General features: G+C 38.6%; 1 protein-coding gene across 1 annotated transcript in view; it reads right to left on the reverse strand.

Moving 5' to 3' along the window:
• Window positions 1-18,628, reverse strand: part of LOC103279490 (chloride channel protein C) — a 75,564-nt gene that overhangs the window by 5,667 nt on the left and 51,269 nt on the right. The window contains exons 13-14 of the mRNA XM_008114863.3: window positions 12,949-13,128; window positions 362-455 (exon numbers count right to left, since the gene is read on the reverse strand). Coding sequence (XP_008113070.2) covers window positions 362-455; window positions 12,949-13,128 — 274 coding nt within the window. The remainder of the gene's footprint in view (window positions 1-361; window positions 456-12,948; window positions 13,129-18,628) is intronic.

Below are 18,628 nucleotides of genomic sequence, written 5' to 3' on the forward strand. Positions count from 1 at the left end.
AAGAGAGGGGTAACCTGGCCACACTTGTATCACACCCATTAATGACTCATTCATGGAAGAAAATTCTATGAAATATCCACACCTGAACTGGTTTACAGAACTATTGTGTGGAAAGAAAGCCATTAACAGATTACTTCCAGGATGAAAAATCCAAAAATGTAACAATGTTGGAAAACAATGTGCATGTAATAAGGCTGAGGCACCAGTGGGACTAATGCATTGCTATGACTGCATGGTATCATAGCATCCTTAGAACAAAGCAGGTGACTGACAGTTTGCATTTTCAAAACAGATAGATAGATTAGAATTGTATTATTTCAGTTGAATAAGACAGAGAGATAAATGAAGCAGAACTTTGTACCTTCTGATAAGAAAGAAGTGAACAGGGTTCAGAGTTTTCCTCAGAATCCATTTCAAAGATGTCTTCATTTTCGAGGAGCATACAGAGCTCAAGCCTGGAGAAACACATTCATCAGCATCAGTCAATATGAACAGTTCTCAATTGCTATGAGATTAAGATTTTTGAAAAAATCTTCATGGCTAACAATACTAGGCATGGTCTCCTTTGATGAAGAAAACAATGAAAGTTTCGCATGTTTGTTTTATTACACATACAAAGACAAAAGCAACTGATTGATCACCATGAATAGGCTTTGCTCTGATTTAGCAGGGTATTTCTTAGATGCACAGCATGAGCATATAGTATGCTAGAGACTGGGAGATTTCCTCCCTGCAAGATAGAATTGGCTTAACAGAACATTTATATAATGTTCTGCAAAAGCATAGACATATGCTCTAAACATAAACTTAGGAAGGCTGTATTCAGTTTCTCCCTAGTTCATTCAAGTGGAGTTTTAATAGGTAGTCTTCATCAAAATTGCTAAAGAAAACCAATCAGAATGAATAGAAAATCACTGGTCTCCTGTGAAGCGGTTACAATATTTATCCTCATAAGACATTAAGAGACAGATCAATCCAATGTCAGTTTTACAAATAAGATCTTAGTCATTTGTTGTATATTCACTTTAAAGATATGAATGATCTAGTAAAAGTATATTCTTTCTAGTAATGACCATGTTCATGCATAATGGTGAATCAATCTTGGTTTATGAAAATATAATATATATGAGCCAAGTGCTATTTCTCCAGGGTTTTGTTTTGGTTTTTTTGCTTCCACTTTCCTCCTGTTCACACAAGTGAGTAAACAAGACTAATACAGATATATTTGTGCTTACTTCAGACCTTACATTATGGTTTATTATATCCAAGTAAGCTAGGATTCTACTTTTCTGTCTAAATGCTAATTTAAGAACCCTGGCTAGATTGGACACAACAGTCACACCATGGTCCCAGTTTTGGATGTCATGGTACCTTACTCTAGAGGAGCAGTTACGCATCCCTGCACTAAGAGCATTTACACCATAGCATACCAAATAATCCCAGCGCCATGAGGAGTTTCACTGTAGGAGAAGTAATCAAGGGGTTAAGGCCCGTGGGCCAAATGCAACCCTCTGAAGTCATTTATCTGGCCCCCACCCTAAACTTTAGTCTTTAGGTCACTCTAAATCTGAAACAACTTGAAGGCACGCAACAACAATCCTATTTAACTTGACTAATTGGCTAAGCGAACGAACCCAAAGGGTGCTCACCAATGCGTCGTCTTCATCATGGAAAGAAGTGACAAGTGGAGTGCCGCAGGGCTCCGTCCTGGGCCCGGTTCTGTTCAACATCTTTATTAATGACTTAGACGAAGGGTTAGAAGGCACGATCATCAAGTTTGCAGACGACACAAAACTGGGAGGGATAGCTAACACTCCAGAAGACAGGAGCAGAATTCAAAACGATCTTGACAGACTAGAGAGATGGGCCAAAACTAACAAAATGAAGTTCAACAGGGACAAATGCAAGATACTTCACTTCGGCAGAGAAAATGGAAATCAAAGATACAGAATGGGGGACGCCTGGCTTGACAGCAGTGTGTGCGAAATAGACCTTGGAGTCCTCGTGGACAACAAGTTAAACATGAGCCAACAATGTGATGCGGCTGCTAAAAAAGCCAATGGGATTCTGGCCTGCATCAATAGGGGAATAGCGTCTAGATCCAGGGAAGTTATGCTCCCCCTCTATTCTGCCTTGGTCAGACCACACCTGGAATACTGTGTCCAATTTTGGGCACCACAGTTGAAGGGAGATGTTGACAAGCTGGAAAGCGTCCAGAGGAGGGCGACTAAAATGATTAAGGGTCTGGAGAACAAGCCCTATGAGGAGCGGCTTAAAGAGCTGGGCATGTTTAGCCTGCAGAAGAGAAGGCTGAGAGGAGACATGATAGCCATGTACAAATACGTGAAGGGAAGTCATAGGGAAGAGGGAGCAAGCTTGTTTTCTGCTGCCCTGCAGACTAGGACACGGAACAATGGCTTCAAACTACAGGAAAGGAGATTCCACCTGAACATCAGGAAGAACTTCCTCACTGTGAGAGCTGTTCGACAGTGGAACTCTCTCCCCGGGGCCGTGGTGGAGGCTCCTTCCTTGGAGGCTTTTAAGCAGAGGCTGGATGGCCATCTGTCGGAGGTGCTTTGAATGCGATTTCCTGCTTCTTAGCAGGGGGTTGGACTAGATGGCCCATGTGGTCTCTTCCAACTCTACTATTCTATGATTCTATGATTCTATGACTATCTCATCAGCCAAAAACAGCTCCACACTTCCTATTGAAATACCAGTAAGTTTATGTTCGTTAAAATTGTTCTTCATTTTAAATATTGTAGTGTTCTTTTATGGGTTTTTGTGTGAGACAAATAGGATATGTGCAGGGTGCATACAAATTCATGCATGATTTTTTCAAACTACGAACCAGCCCTTTGCTTCAAAGGTTTAAAAACCTCTGCTTTACAGAGACAATATAACTCATGGCATGTATGAAGCCAGTCTTGGGGAAACACCTTATAATCGTTATGTATATAAATTCCAGCCTTTGGACAAGAATGGGGATCATTTGTCCTTCAAGGCACCATAGGCCTGGCACATCCCAGTAGTCCTAGTAAGCATAGACAGCAGTGGAAAATGCTACAGCCAGCTATTGATGGCTACATGTTTCCCATCCCTGCCTTAGAAAGATCAACTGATTTAACCTTTGCTTTTTTTTCTTGCAACAATAAAGGGCTTAGGAACTTCCAAATGAGAAAGATGCATTTCCTAGCATTCTAAAAATTTTAATCAGGAATTGAACTGGACTCTATACTCTGTTTAATAAACCTAGTAGTTGTACATGATATAATTCCACCACCCCAACCCCCAACATCTGTCTTTCAGATTTCTTTTAAATATGAGAGATAGGGAGATTGAAAGAGAGAATGCATGAAAATTCCTTCTGAGAACTTCCTGTTTGAAATGTTGCATCATGAACAAGGCTTACTGTGGTTGGTCTTGTAAAGCAACTAGCTATGTTGTCAGTTGAATTGTCATCTGCTGGTCCAGATAATTATTTTCAATCTTTTAAGGAAAGGCTTCTAGCTAAGGATTAAAATGAGATGGTTTTTCAGTAGTCTAAATAAATATGTGAATAGCTTTGTCAAATATTAAAAATCTGACTTTTAATCTCAGATTTTCCCATCCACTGTGGCTGCTGGTTGGGAGATTGTGATAGCTGTAGCACAAGAAATAAAAATTCCTTGTGTTACAGCTACCAGAATTCCTTTGCTCAATGAAATATTGTCATGCAGTTGATTGACTCTCCAGCACTGCTTCTTCAACTGTGGTCCCTGACCCCAGTTTACTCAATGTTGGGGTCACGAAAAATTTGGCAACACAAAAAGATTTCTGAATGCCACACAAAACTGTTAGCAACAAAATGCAGTGTTCACAGCGGACTCTGCAGAAACTGTACTCCACAAAAAGGAAAATCAGCCTTACAAAGGCTGATTTATTTTCAGTAAACATTTGGTTTTTATACTAAGTTTATATACCTATCTATATACCTTGGGGTGGAAAGAGGTCATGCGTGCAAAAGGTGCTCTACACTACAGATTTATTTCATTTTGTTTGGAGTAAGTAGAAGTAATTCCAAGCCAACATGGCTAGTGGCTAAGTGATTTGGGAAGTAGTAGTTTGAAAATATTTTTTTCAACTCTGATCCTACCTCAGGCCCATAGCTATTTTTAAGGAATAAAAGAAATCTGCATTTTGCACAATATTAAAGAACAGAAACATTCATTTAGCATAAAGCCTTGCTGGTAAATATGAGCAGATTTCAAATTATTCCTCTTTAGTCTGAAATAAACCCATCAGGGAATTACATAGGAGCCAAGCTTTGAGAAGTGAAACAAGAAATCCAGATAATGAAAAAGGCACATGGACATGCAATATATATATACCACAAGCATGATGAAGGAAAATTTTTGGAACACCATTAATGGAAAACAACCCAAGGCTATTAAGCTTGCCACTTTCAGGAGAAAAACGAGTACCCATTATTTCACTTGGAATTGCAAAAGCCATGCTTCAGAAGTATAACAAGATCATTCTTTGATGTTACATATATCCTTCCTATCACATCATCAGGGCTCAAACACAGCAGCTCAAACATGTTTCTTGCACTATATTTGGGGCTTAACAGGAAGTTTAAAAGATCAGATTGTGAACTGGAAATTGTTCCTCTGTTCGTTATTTATTTTAAAAGGAAGAGGCTCCTTTAGAAAGACCCTCTTTTCAAAGATACCTTGGCAAGGATTTGCAGTATTTTTAATGCAGCGCCAAAACAGGCGTTACAGGGACACCTAATTAAGATAAAGGATTATTACCTAAACCTCCTGCTGAAGATACTTTTCATTCTTGGACACTGTGCAGGGTATATCAGCATCAAAAGATCTCACACAGCCCCTCTTGAGCTGAAACCACTATCTGAAAAGATGTATATTTTTGAGAAACACACGATTTGGAGGAGAATTTTCCAAAATTGTTATAAAATGCCTACGAAGTAAATAAAGACTATAGCCTTCTACCTAGACTTCCCCAGAAGAAGTTCCCATTGTAATCTGGTGGCTTGCTTATGTCTGAGCGTAGGACTGCACTGTCATCAATTACACCATGATTCTGCTGCCCTGGAGACTAGAGACCTCATCACATTAAGCAACTCAAGCCAGGGGGAAAGCGGAGGCATCTGTGGGGAAGCGGGAAAAATTCAGCAGGCAGTGAAACCAGTGCCCCACATCACCCCCTTCCCCATCCCAAGAGGTGAAGCATCACCACCTGGCTTCCGCCCACACTTTCCCTTTTTTAATGAGCTTCCCGTGTTCTCTGGGCTACGTCCTAAGATGCTTGCAGGATGGAGCCAGACGGAGCCCTGACAGAAGGAGCCTGCATCATGCAATGGACTCTGGCAGGCTCCATCCTGGTTCCGTCCTGCAAGCATCCTAGGATGGAGCCAAAGATCAATGTGATGGTCCTAAAACATGGAGGAATAGATTCAAACTTCAGGAAAAGAGAGCCTACATAATCATTAGAAATAACTTTCTGATAGTAAGAGTTGTTCAGCAATGGAACATGCTATGATCAGTCTTTACATGAAATAGATGGCCCATGTGGTCTCTTCCAAGACTATGTTTCCATGATTCTACATGCACGCTAACTGTCCTTTCAAGCATATATTTGAATTTAACAACATGCACCAACTCAAAGCCACCCACTGGCTATACTTAGACTACATATGCTTTTAATCTGTCTCTGTGGGTTTTAATTCACACATTACATCATTGCTGCTCTTTTTCAAAAGCTTTATATACCTGCACATTTTTTGCATAAAATGCCAATCCTTTAACTTTAAAAAAATACGAAGTATTATCATTTCAGACTCAAATATTTCACACTTATGATAAAAGCTGTGCTCTAAACACCAGTCACAGAATTCCCCCCAAAAAGCCAAAACAAAACAAAACAAAACAATGTGCATAAAGTATTCGTGGAACAAACTTTTGTAAATTAATAATATACATTGTAGATTATAATCATTTAGATACTCTAGTTATATTAAAGCTTTATCACTTTTATCAGTTTTTAGATAGATGTTCAAATGTTTACAAGGTGTACCCCATATTCCCTATTCATTTAGTTTAATCCAGTAGTTCCCAGCCTTTGGGCCTCCCAGTATCTTGGACTTCAACTCCCAGAAATCCCAGCCAGCTAGCCAGTTGTTAGGAACTGTGGGAGCTGAAGTCCATAACACTTGGAGGCCCAAAGGTTGGGAATCACTGGTTTAATCATTTGGTTATCCAGATATATGTATGAGATTTCTGAAATAATGTAGCCCTCACTTCATTCCATTTTAAAGATGTGGGTTCAATCACACCTTTTGCTCCAAAGCATACACGTTTTAAAATGTATTTTAGTCGAAATCCCACTCCTAAATGGAATTAAAAACAATTAAGGGTGTATTAATTATATTCAACAAAATGAGTTGATGAATCCAACTATTTTCCACCTGCACACAGATGCACTCTGCACGTTGAATGAAGACAGGTATTATTTTTAATTACTGTATTTCTTTCTTCCTGTACACCATTGTGTACACTACAAACTCTCAAAATCTTTTCCACAAGGGATTAGTTTCTGTTCAACTCTTAAGCTATTTGATTCACTTCTTAAGCCATTCTCTGTGGGAAACCAGCAAACTCCCAATGTTCCAGAGAACAGTAACATATTTTTACCAATTGGCTATATTTTAATTCTTTCTTGGAATCTTCAGGGATTGGCCAGTGGCCACTAATGACTAATGGAAATGAGTCCTCAACTAGTCTGTTTCCTTTTAATTTTACTTCTACATCCTAGTGGATACATTTGCTATTTGTGCAACCAAGGGCCATTCTCCATTTCAGTAAAACTAAGCATAGTAATGGTGCTTTCATTCTTTTACTTGTGATTCACATAATATGAGCATAAATAAAAGGGTACCTCTCATCTTATGCTCACCCCAGGGGATTTGGGTTTTTTAATTTAAAAAAAGAGAGAGAGAACTCATATTTTTAGCCCTCAAATCCATCTCAACGGGTTTTTTTCAGAAGCCAGAGAAAGTAAAATATGTGTTCTCTTGTTGAACATATGGAAATCAGAGACATTTGCTGATCTAGTGCAAATCTTTCAGAGATATACCAGTAAATCCCAATCAATATTTTGCCTAGCCTTATTTTTCTAACTTGAACAAAATGTATACAATAAGCACTTCTATTAACATTTCATCTAACCCAATACTATTGATCAATTTTGGGGGCCCTGATGGAGCAGCGGGTTAAACCGCTGAGCTTCTGAACTTACTGACCGAAAGGTTGGTAGTTCAAATCCAGGGAGCGAGGAGAGCTCCCGCTGTTAGGCCCAGCTTCTGCCAACCTAGCAATTCGAAAACATGCAAACATGAATAGATCAATATGTACTGCTCTGGAAAGATAATGGCGCTCCATGCAATCATGCTGGCCACATGACCTTGGAGGTGTCTTTGGTGTCTTCGTCTTAGAAATGGAGATGAGCACCAACTCCCAGAGTCGGACATGACTAGACATAATGTCAGGGGAAATCTTTACCTTTGCCTATTGATCAATTTAAATTACGGAGTATGAGAATTTCTTCATTAGACATTTGCTAATTAAGAAAACTCTCATTATTGCATTGAGGAAGGCCAAGGAAATTTCTAGAAAGAACTGTAGCCTCCATATTAAACTCATCTTTTTCTCAAGCAGCATGTAATCAAAATATATAACTACACCGATGAAACATGCTTGTCCACAAGTAATTTTGGCTTCTCAAGAACTTGAGTCACTTTGCCAACCAGAAAAAAGAATGCCTAATAAACAGTTCTGAAATATACAGACTGGCCTTTGGATCAATTATTTCTCCCTTAAAAGATGTTATTGCATAATGCAGCTTTAAGTTTTCAACTTTGTCATATTTTCTAAACGATAATCTCTTCGTTTTATTTCATTTATGCGACACTGCACTTTACTGGAATGAAAGCATGCACTAGCTAAACAATGTAGTTTGGATTTAGTGTTCCCATGCATCATCATGAAAATGTTTCTCTCGGCAATAGCATCATTATTATTATTAAGTACAGCTGCTCTACCATCTCTAACATAAAGTTAGTATGTGAATTTAGGAATAATTAAAGACTATGGCTGGGGTCTCCAGTGGCACAGTGTGTTAAAGCACTGAGCTGCTGAACTTGCGGACCAAAAGGTCCCAGGTTCAAATCCTGGAAGTGGAATGAGTGCCCGCTGTTAGACCCAGCTCCTGCCAACCAAGCAGTTCGAAAACATGCAAATGTGAGTAGATCAATAGATACCACTCCGGCGGGAAGGTAACGGCGCTCCATGCAGTCATGCCGGCCACATGACCTTGGAGGTGTCTATGGACAACGCCGGCTCAAGGGGGACAGTGAGGGATGTAGGGAGGCGCAAGTAGCAGAATGAAGGAAGAAAGGAAAGGACCCACTATGAGGGCATGCAGTGAAGTGCGCAAGAGAGCTGAGCATTTGATGTGAACACCAGAGTGCGAGCAACAAGCATGCTATAAGGGTACAAACTGTGAGCTGAATGAACAACAAAGTACAAGAAGCAATGAGACTTTAAAATAGGGTTGCTTAGGGAGGGTGTTGGTTCAAAGTCACATAGTAAATTCCATGATCTATCATGGGGTTCAGTTCCCATATTATTGTCCTAAATTTGTATTGTTAAATAAGGGTTCTCAAATTTGAGGAAAAGACTATGGCAACCCTAAAATATCAAGAAATTGCCATCAGCTTCTTCATCCCACATGTTTTTCCTATCAATACCATAAGGCACATCTCCTGGCAGAACCAAGAGCTCCACTTGCACTACCTCCCCATTACAACTGGTATTGCCAAGAAATCGTACTTGTTTACTTGCCAAATCCAGGCTGGTCACCTGGGATAAGAAGCTGCTATATAGAGATAAGTGTGAGCCTAGCGCTTTAGTGATAACCCTTTGGAGCAATGGTTCCCCAATTTGCGTCAACCAGGGATTCTGGACTTGAGTTTCCTGAAACAAATTACATTTTTTATTAATTAATTTTTCTCCACCTTTCTCCAAACATGAGACCCAGCATAGGTTACAATAATTTAAACCAAAATTTAGAGGAGAAATCTTATTTTAGATAAGTTTTTTTAAAAAAAATAAAATAAACAATTCTATTTTTAAACACATGGTTCAAACAGTTAAAATAACTGTCTTTTGAAGAGCATTTGTAATATACACCAAAAGATCATCAATAATGATGAAAAATAATAATTCAGTTGGTGAGCTATTGCAATTTGTATTGGCAAAGGTAATTTAGTTATAAATGAAATTGTACATTTCCTTGAGACTTTTAATCCAAGCCAGTTCAGTCCACTTGGATTTTTCCCTCTTTCAGAATACAATATATTAGCAATTCTAATTCCACTATACACTTTTGACCAACTTGGATGCACTACATACCCTCCCCATTTCTAAACTCTATTTAAATTAATTTACCCCCATTTCTTTAAACATGATTGCTTACTGGATATTCCGTCTCTGCTTCATGACTATGTCACCGCAATCCCTAAACCACTGAATGAATCATATTGTCAGAAGAACTGCAACTCAGATTTTCCTTTTTTTTCTCTTCCTTATGTTGAATCCTTAAGTAAACCAGTTGTAGCCTATTACAGGAAATTGTTCTAACTTCGTTAAATTAGGATTCTAGAGAGATATAACAACCAGTGGTAAACAAACAAACCATTTTTTGTCTATAAGTGTTACCATATTGAAAGTAACTTTGGTAACTAAAAACTTCTGAATAGGCTGGAAAACTGGTATTCTGCTCTATTTTTCTGAAGGCTTATTTGGAAGATCCCAGCACTAAATTACTTGGGTTTTTAAATTTTTCTATATCTGCTTCAGACTTTCTATAAATGAATTACAGGCACTTTCTATTTAACTGTCCTCAGCAAGTGGGGATGAAGCCAATATTAAATGTCATCCCTTAAGCAAAGATACTAGTTTGCATCTGGGCAAAGGCACTATTACACATCTGCATATGTTAGTCCAGATGGTGATGCAGCACCTGTTCATTATTGATCTAATTATCTTCCATTCTCTAGTAGGTCAGCACAAGAGCCCTGCCCTTTACTTCAACCATTGTTCTACGCTGACAGATATAATTACTATCTAATAATAATAATAAGCTTTATGTGTATGAGCCCCCAGTGGTGCAGCGGTTTAAACCACTGAGCTGCTGAACTTGCTGATCGAAAGGTCAGTGGTTTGAATCCAGGGAGCGGGGTGAGCTCCTGCTGTTAGCCCCAGCTTCTGCCAAACTAGCAGTTCGAAAACATGCAAATGTGAGTAGATCAATAGATACCACTCTGGTGGGAAGGTAATGGCAGCTCCATGTAGTCATGCTGGCCACATGACCTAGGAGGTGTCTATGGACAACACCAGCTCTTTGGCTTAGAAATGAAGATGAGCACCAACCCCCCAGAGTCAGACATGACTGAACTTAACGTCAGGGGAAACCTTTACCTTTACCTTATGCCTCTTTTCTTCACCTAGTAACTTTCCTTTCAGTTGACACCCTCATTTTTGTTAAGTTTTTGTTCTAAAACTGTTAACAAGCACTTAAATCACACTTTTCTGATCCTGATATAGGAAATAGTAATTCAAGACACCTAGATACAGGCAGAAAAGTCAAGCACATAAAGAAAAGGAAAGGAAAATAGTTCATACTCATACCGTTAAGGCTGAATGATACTTAATTGTCACGTGTTCACAAAATAATTTAGAAATTGTAATTTGGTTAGGTATTGATAGAGCATAGAGCCCCCGGTGCGCACCAAGTTAAACCATTGAGCTGCTGAACGTGTTGACCAAAAGGTCAGCGGTTCGAATCCGGGAGCGGCATAAGCTGTTAGTCCCAGCTTCTGCCAACCTAACAGTTCGAAAAAATGCAAATGTGAGTAGATCAATAGATATCACTTCGGTGGGAAGGTAACAGCGCTCCATGCAGTTATGCCAGCTACATGACCTAGGAGGCATCTACAGACAACGCCAGCTCTTCATCTTAGAAATGGAGATGAGCACCAACCCCCAGAGTCGGACACGACTGGACTTAACGTCAGGGAAAAACCTTTACCTTATTGATAGAGCATTTGTCCACAGAAATACAAGCCAGGGTTCAAATCTACAATCAAGCTACCAGAGATATCTTGAAAGTCTCTATATTATAAAAGAGAATAAAAGAACTTATTTACTTCAGTGCTGTGATGGCTGGGCTCTCATTTTTTACTAATTCATGTGGAAATTTGAGACACACCTTCAGTTTTTACTGCCATTATCTTACAGTTTATTGTGGTATTTGTAAAAAGTTCAGATGCTCCTTCATCACTGGCAAGTGATGTAGAGTTCAAAACAGTATGGGTGAATTAACAAGGGGAAAATGAAACAAGTATTTTGGCTCAATCATTTATTAGCATCAGCTCTGGTTTTATTGCAATGGACAGATGGGAAATAAAGGAGTGGGTTGAGCTTATTTAATGTAACATACTCAACCTGTTGTATGCTACAGTTTGAAAGACTTCAGAACTGTACACTTGCTAATAACATTCAATGGAAACAACAAAAATGACAGATAAAGCACTGCAAAAATGTCTGTTTGCCCAGTTGGTTTGGATCCAGACTCTTTAAGCTAAACTTAGACTCTATCCAAAGAAATAGGCCAAGATTTAAGTAGCTTTCAAATGAAAGCCCAGTTCAATTAGCTCAGTCTGAAACCATCCTAATATGTTTATGGGATAATGTCAAAATAAGACATGTACAGTATGAATGTGACATAATCAGACGGGTGCAAGTTGTCATAGCTATAACTTCATAGGAAGAGTTGACTGAGGGATCTGACAGGAGAAAGTAGTTAACCTTATATTGATTTGATAGAAAATGGTGGTCTATGGACCGATGCCACTCACTAACCATCTGCTGTCCTGAAGAGCTTCCAAGAAAGAAAGGAACATTATTATAGCTAATGGGTACTAATATTTTACTTCCATAGGCCGGAAGATTTCAGAATAGCCAAAGCAATGATTATAATAAATGAAAAAATCGACAACTCGTTACACAATACAATTGTATAAAGAATTTTCTCAGCAATGAAATTATCTCCTGCAGTGAGATAATAATATCATGGTGATTAGACAGAAACTTGTTTGTTTTGTTTGTTTGTTTTGTAATTCAATTAATCTTTCATTAATATACATTTTCTTATATCTTATAGAAGACTGTCCAAAATTACATTTTCCACGTATAAGCGGATATCAAGAAATTCTATGTCTAGATATGAATTCTTCAGGGTTAGGAAACAAACTTAAATAATATCACAAACTGAATAGTTTTGGTCCCCTTTAAAAATACCAGTATCTACTGCCATTTTCCTCTGTTGAAGTGGAAATATTTGCAGATTTTAGATCCTGTTTACTGAAGCACACCATCACAAAGTGACATAGACTTTGCTGTTCAGTCTGAATTTTGACATGTTTTATCTTGAAAGAGGTGAACTGGAATAAGAGTAAACAAACAAGAGCTTGCTAGGGATTTTTTTTTCAAAGAAGTTGGATCAGGTTCAATTTTACAATCAATTTGACCACTCCAGTTTTTTCTGAAGCATTTTTTTCTAGCAAGGCTCCAAGTGCCTTAAGGAATGGAAAAGGTCACAATAATACTGAAGATCAGAGAGAGAGGCCTTCCCAGACAGCATTGTGCAAAATACGCAAAGTTGTTCCAGCCTATAGAAAAAATACAGATGTAGATCTCAAACTGTCTACTTCATGTGTAACACTGATTTTCATAACAATGCATGTTAAAACCTTGTTTCTTTGTTCTAAGTACTGGCCCAAGGGGCCACTTATCTTCAAGAAAGAACGCAGTGGTGTCTTACCTTGTAATTGTTCCCAGGAACACCTCTGTCTGATCTGCCTTAGATTTGCAAACCACAGGGAATCCACTATGGTTGGTGTCGGCCAGGAGCTGAGCCAAGAAAGCAACGTTTTCCTTTAAGCGGAGAACCCTGACGTGACGCTTCATGACATCTCTGGCAGCAAACAACTCCAGGTTTAACCTGAAAGACATAAAGCAGAAAAGCAAGCCTTTATTTAGTAAACAGGAAACAATGGGTGCTGTGCCATGTTAGCATTTGATGACTTTATAATGTGCTGGAGAATTGCTCCAAGCTGCAAATAAATTGGTTTTTCTATTTGTGGATATTTCGTTTAAAATACAATTAGCCAGTAAACTGATTATCCAACATGGCTTCCTATCTATGAGTAAGACAGTAAATTCAACCGGATGCAAGCTGCAATTTTCTTTAAAAAAAAAGGCTAAGAGACATTAATCAACATTCAAGCATTGGGTTTTAAAGTCCTAACTGAAAATAAAATTCTCAGAAAATCACATTCAAGTTACAAAATGTACTTTGAGCATGGAGGAGAATGGGAAGAGGAACAAAAATAAATCTGGCTTTCATAAGAATGGATGAGCAGTTAAAATGGCTCAGACTAGTTGTCTTCTCAAGCTCAATATCCTGCCCATGGCATTGGCCATGGATGACTGCCTGAAGACACTGGAAACCTGTTGCACCCCAAGGCAGCGTGAGCACTGGAAACCAGACAGAGACCAATAATCATATAATATCTTTATTAAAACAATTATAAATTCAGGAATGAATAGGTGGAAAGGTTGAGCAGATAATAGTCCTTTATGAAAAGATATGAATTAGTCCAAAGAATTGAAAGGAAATGTCCAATATTATTGTCCAAAGTCCAGAAACCGAAACACGCTCAAAACTGTTGGAAAGTTCGTGAGCGGGGAACAACAAGGAAGCAAGACTGAATAACGAAGTCCAAAGTCACTAGGAAGTACTTGATATCAAGGCAGGAACGTGATGAAGCTGAGGCAAAACTTAGTTCAGGAACAAGGCAAGGAAGTAGACTTACTCTGGGTCTACTCGGAAGTCGCGGCTCGGCTTGGCCACCAGGATCTGGAAACTTGGCTTGGAAGAAGCAGGAGCTAGAGTCAATGAACCTTTCTCAGGAAACAGCAACGTTGACACCACGAAGTGTCCACGGTGCAAAACACTTTTATGGAACTTAGATTTGATCACAAACAATGAAAGCCAAACTCCCTAAAGGTTCCCAAGGGAAAACCTTCTATCCATTTTCCCATTGAGATGCCAAGCGGTTACTCCTGCGGAGTTCTTGTTTCTCAGATCTCTGGCGATGCAGAAACTCCCTTCTGTTGAAGGACACATTCTCTGGGAAACTAAGAACATCTGGTTCAGCCATGGGAGTAGTATTTTCACTTTCTCTCCCAATTAAAGAATCATCCGAGCTATCAACAGCCGGCAGCTGTAATTAGAAAGAGCTCTGTGGACTAGGTAAAAAGTCAGTATAAGCTTCATCCTGTTCATAGTTCATTTCTGGATCGGGTTCAGAAGCCAAAGGTGGCTGGGGTGTGACAAAACCATTCACAATTGTTGTGTTCACAGATAGCAAGGAACATTTGTGCCACATCTGCTCTAGTTGAAAAATGTAAGCTTTCATAATAAATTGTTAGTTGCCTCCATGATGTGATGGAGCCACAGTGGCAGAATGTAAAAATAGAATAAAATCTGGGTTCCCTCGAGATTATTACTATGTCCTGACATATCACTTACAGTGGCCACATACAGAAGATAATTCTTTGTTTGAAGACCTATCAGAGGTCAGTTCATTGGAAGATTAATCTGGCTGGTGGGAACATTTGGGTTTTAGTTATTTAATGTGTTTGTCCCTATTGCACATCACCTAGTTGGTAGAGAGGTAGACAGCAAATGGAGCAAGCACACAAATCACCTGTTCAGAACCTTTCTCAGTCAGTTCTATGGTGAAACATCTCATGGTCCAATTAAATTATAGCTATTATTTCTAAATTTGCTACTACACATAAAAAACAAAATACACAGATTTTATTCAAATCTCTCCCCTTTTGCTGATGCTTAAGAATCCATCCTAATCCCACTTTTTCTCCAAGGAAATCATGCATGCTCCTCCTGTCCCACAACAACCCAACAGGTTCCACTGCCAACTGAGATAGTGGAGCCAAGGTTCACATGGTCAACATCTCAAGACTCTCCCATGTTCCTTCCAACTATAAGTGAAGAACTTCAAGTAGCTACTAGTGAAGAGGTTTTTCACTCAGCAATATTGCATTATTATGAGTTATCCCAGTTGAAATCCAAAGAATTTTGGGGTGTATCTTGATTATATAAGGCCCATTAACTATGTAAAAGACATGCTCCTTGTTGAGATGACAGTTGCTAGACAACTGCCTGAAATTTTTTATTCTACTTTGGAGTGTCACTATGCAGTTTGCACAATGACAAGGGCACCAATGAGCCTGAGAGTGCATCTACACTGTAGAATTAATGCAGTTCAGCACCACTTCAACTGTCAAGGCTTAATGCTATGGAATCATGAAAGTTGTAGCTTTACAAGGTCTTTAGCCTTGTACCTGTTCTGACTTACATATAAATTTAACTTAAGAACAAACCTACAGGACCTATCTTATTTATAACTTGGGGAGTGCCTGTCTTACTGTTCTATGGGAAGTCAGTCAGTCAACTGAAGCCTGGACACTATAGTACAGAAACAAGGCTTTTGTTTCCAAAATTAGGATTTAAGTGTGATCCTCAGTAAAACAATGTTATCCTACACTTTACAGTATGATAAAGCTATAGTTAGCTCTGTGCAGCTGAAATGTCTCTGCTTTGCGCACACATAAAGGATTGGGAGGAAAATTCTTAGAGTTCTGTAGCACTAACTTTCTCAGGCTGTACAAATGAGAGGAGATATGACTGTCCAACTATACACAGAGACAAATAAGTACTTAAATGCGGAATGTGTTTGGGTTAACTTAATGTGTGTGTCATTTGCTTCCCTAAAGAGGATTTAAAATACCATTTGTTTACCAATGACTTGCTGAACAGATGTGACATGGCAGTACAGATGTGCTCTGTTAAGGATGGAAACCATGTATACAGCAGAAACAATGAAAATATTTAAAGCATTTCAGAAGACTCTTTACATACACATGCACAGATACATATTACTCTCACCCATGTGATGGTACATTCATAAGCTGACAAGAAAATCATGTCCACAGACAAATATTGTACATATCACTCTCCAAACTAATAAAGCAACTGGGAAATTCTTCCCTCTCTTTCCCAAAAATCAGAAAAGCCAGGCAACTGTCAAACTGTACCCCTGTGCTGGATGGGGTTAAAAGTTTCTTGAAATTTCAGGCTTGCAGCTTGGGTGTTCTCCTGCTTGCCTCCTGAATACCCAGGTTTTGGCAGCCACTAAGAGTGCATTTGCACAGCTAAAACTACTGCGCCAGCTGTGCCTGTTCCTTGAGACTTGAGATCTGGCTAGGCAGATACATGCTTTGATTGCTTCCCATTTGGATTACTTTAACACAGTATTTGTGGGGCTGCCTTTGGAAATTTCACCAGGTCCAAGATGTGATGACCAGAATACTTACCAGGGCCAGCTTAATAGGATCCCTTGTCTAAAATAACTTCACTTGGCTTCAGCTAATTTCCAAGCATGATCTAGAATGCTGGTCATAACTTGCGCTTTATGGCTTAGGTGCAGACTATCTGAAAGAGCACACTTCTCTATAAGAAATTGTCAGAATCTCCAGATCTATGGAGGGAGAGCTTTCCCTTGGTTCTGCCACTATCGCTGGAGGATTGGTGAGGACACAAGAGAGAACCTTCTCAATGGTTGCCTCTAGCCTCTGGAATTCTCTTCTGTGGTTGGATACACTGACTCCCTACCTGCTCTAATTTCACCAACAACTGATCTTTTTTGTTTAAGTAGACTTTTTTGTGTAATAGTAGGACATCTGATTGAGATGTGTGCTTTATTTATTTAAATATCTGTATGCCTTTCACATGATTTGATACTGTTTTAATGTGGCAGTTTTCATTATGTTTACATTTTATTGTTAGGTGTTTTTTTAATTAATTCACCTTGTGAGCTACCTTGGGACCAATTTAAGGAGAAAGGCAGCATACAAATGGAATAAATAAATAAAGGAAATGAAAACTTCTTATTAGGGTTGTTTTTTTAAAAAAACTGTTCATTTTCAATTACTGCTGAAATTGAGAATCTGACTTGCTCAAGATTTTAATTATATTTTTGTGTTGATGGATTGTTTTGTATTTGTGTCTATGGGTGTTTTGTCCCATATGTAAACCGCACCGAGTTCGTTTTGGGAGATGGTGGCAGGGTATAAGAAAAAAGTTGTTAGTAGTAGTAGTAGTAGTAGTAGTAGTAGTAGCAGATTACCCTGTGGGTTTCCAAGGCTAAGTAGTCATTTAAACCCTAATGTCCCAGAGTCATAGTTCAGTTCTCAAACCAGACTACAATAGTCTATGGGACATGACTATAATAGTCAAGCTGACTGATATAACATAATTATGTAGTAAGAGCTAAGGAAATGCTGACAATAGGGTTATCGAAAGACAGAGTGCTTTCCTTGTTTCCTGGTTTTAGAGCGACAACATTCAGGATAATATCCATTTCATCTCCTTATTCTTTCCTATTTAAAAGATCGCATATAGGAAATGTAGTGTTTTCATTGTGTGAGTCTAATTGCAATTTTATATATTATGGCATATAATAAAAATATTTTTAAATGACACTTCTCAGGCCTGTCACAGCTGAACAGATAAAACAACTACCAAAAGCAATTGTGTCTCGATAATAAAGGTCTATAAAAGGGAAAGATAAACAGGGTAAGGGTAGATATTCCACTTTAAAATTGTTGAATGGCCATAAGACACAAAAGAATTTAAAGAAATTTTATATGAAAACAAACACACTATGCAGCATCAATAAAACATAACAGTTGAATTGTTGCAACTACACTGAAAACTTCTGGGAAGGATTTCAATAATCCAGAAGAACTGTTGCAGAAAGAGCACTACCTCCATATCTGGTCTATCAGAGCAGGATGAAACCAAAGTTTGCATGGGAGAAGGATGCTCTTAACACGGACAGTTCTTAAGATGAAGTATCAAATATGAAGAAATCTTAAGAAATTATTAAGAATGGGTCAGTTAGAACTATTTATCTCCCAATACAATTGAAATATTCATCAGTTTCAAGTGGAAAACATTTGGATATTTCTCTCTGTGTCAGCTGGTGGCCAGATATCTTGGCAACCTTAACCAATTAATGGAATATCTTATCCAGTGATTGGACTCACTAGATGTTTCACCTACAAAATATTCCATCTAACAGCTGAATGGACCCAAAGGCTCCAATAAATTGGCACGCAATCCACAGGCTCTTTCCAGCTAGCCAAAAGTATTCAATCTATGTTTCTCTCTTAATAGGAATTCATTTTGTGCTTGTTATCTACAATGACCTACAGAAGAAAAAATAATGCAAAAACTTTCCAGGAGTCTGGAACAAATTTACTCCATATGAGACCACCATGAGATTCTTTCTATTGAAAAAGAAATGGTTTTGTTAGGTGAAGCTTTTCAGAATGGTAGGCAGGAGTTCAGA

The sequence above is a fragment of the Anolis carolinensis genome, chromosome 4, assembly GCF_035594765.1.
Source record: "Anolis carolinensis isolate JA03-04 chromosome 4, rAnoCar3.1.pri, whole genome shotgun sequence".
Taxonomy (NCBI): domain Eukaryota; kingdom Metazoa; phylum Chordata; class Lepidosauria; order Squamata; family Dactyloidae; genus Anolis; species Anolis carolinensis.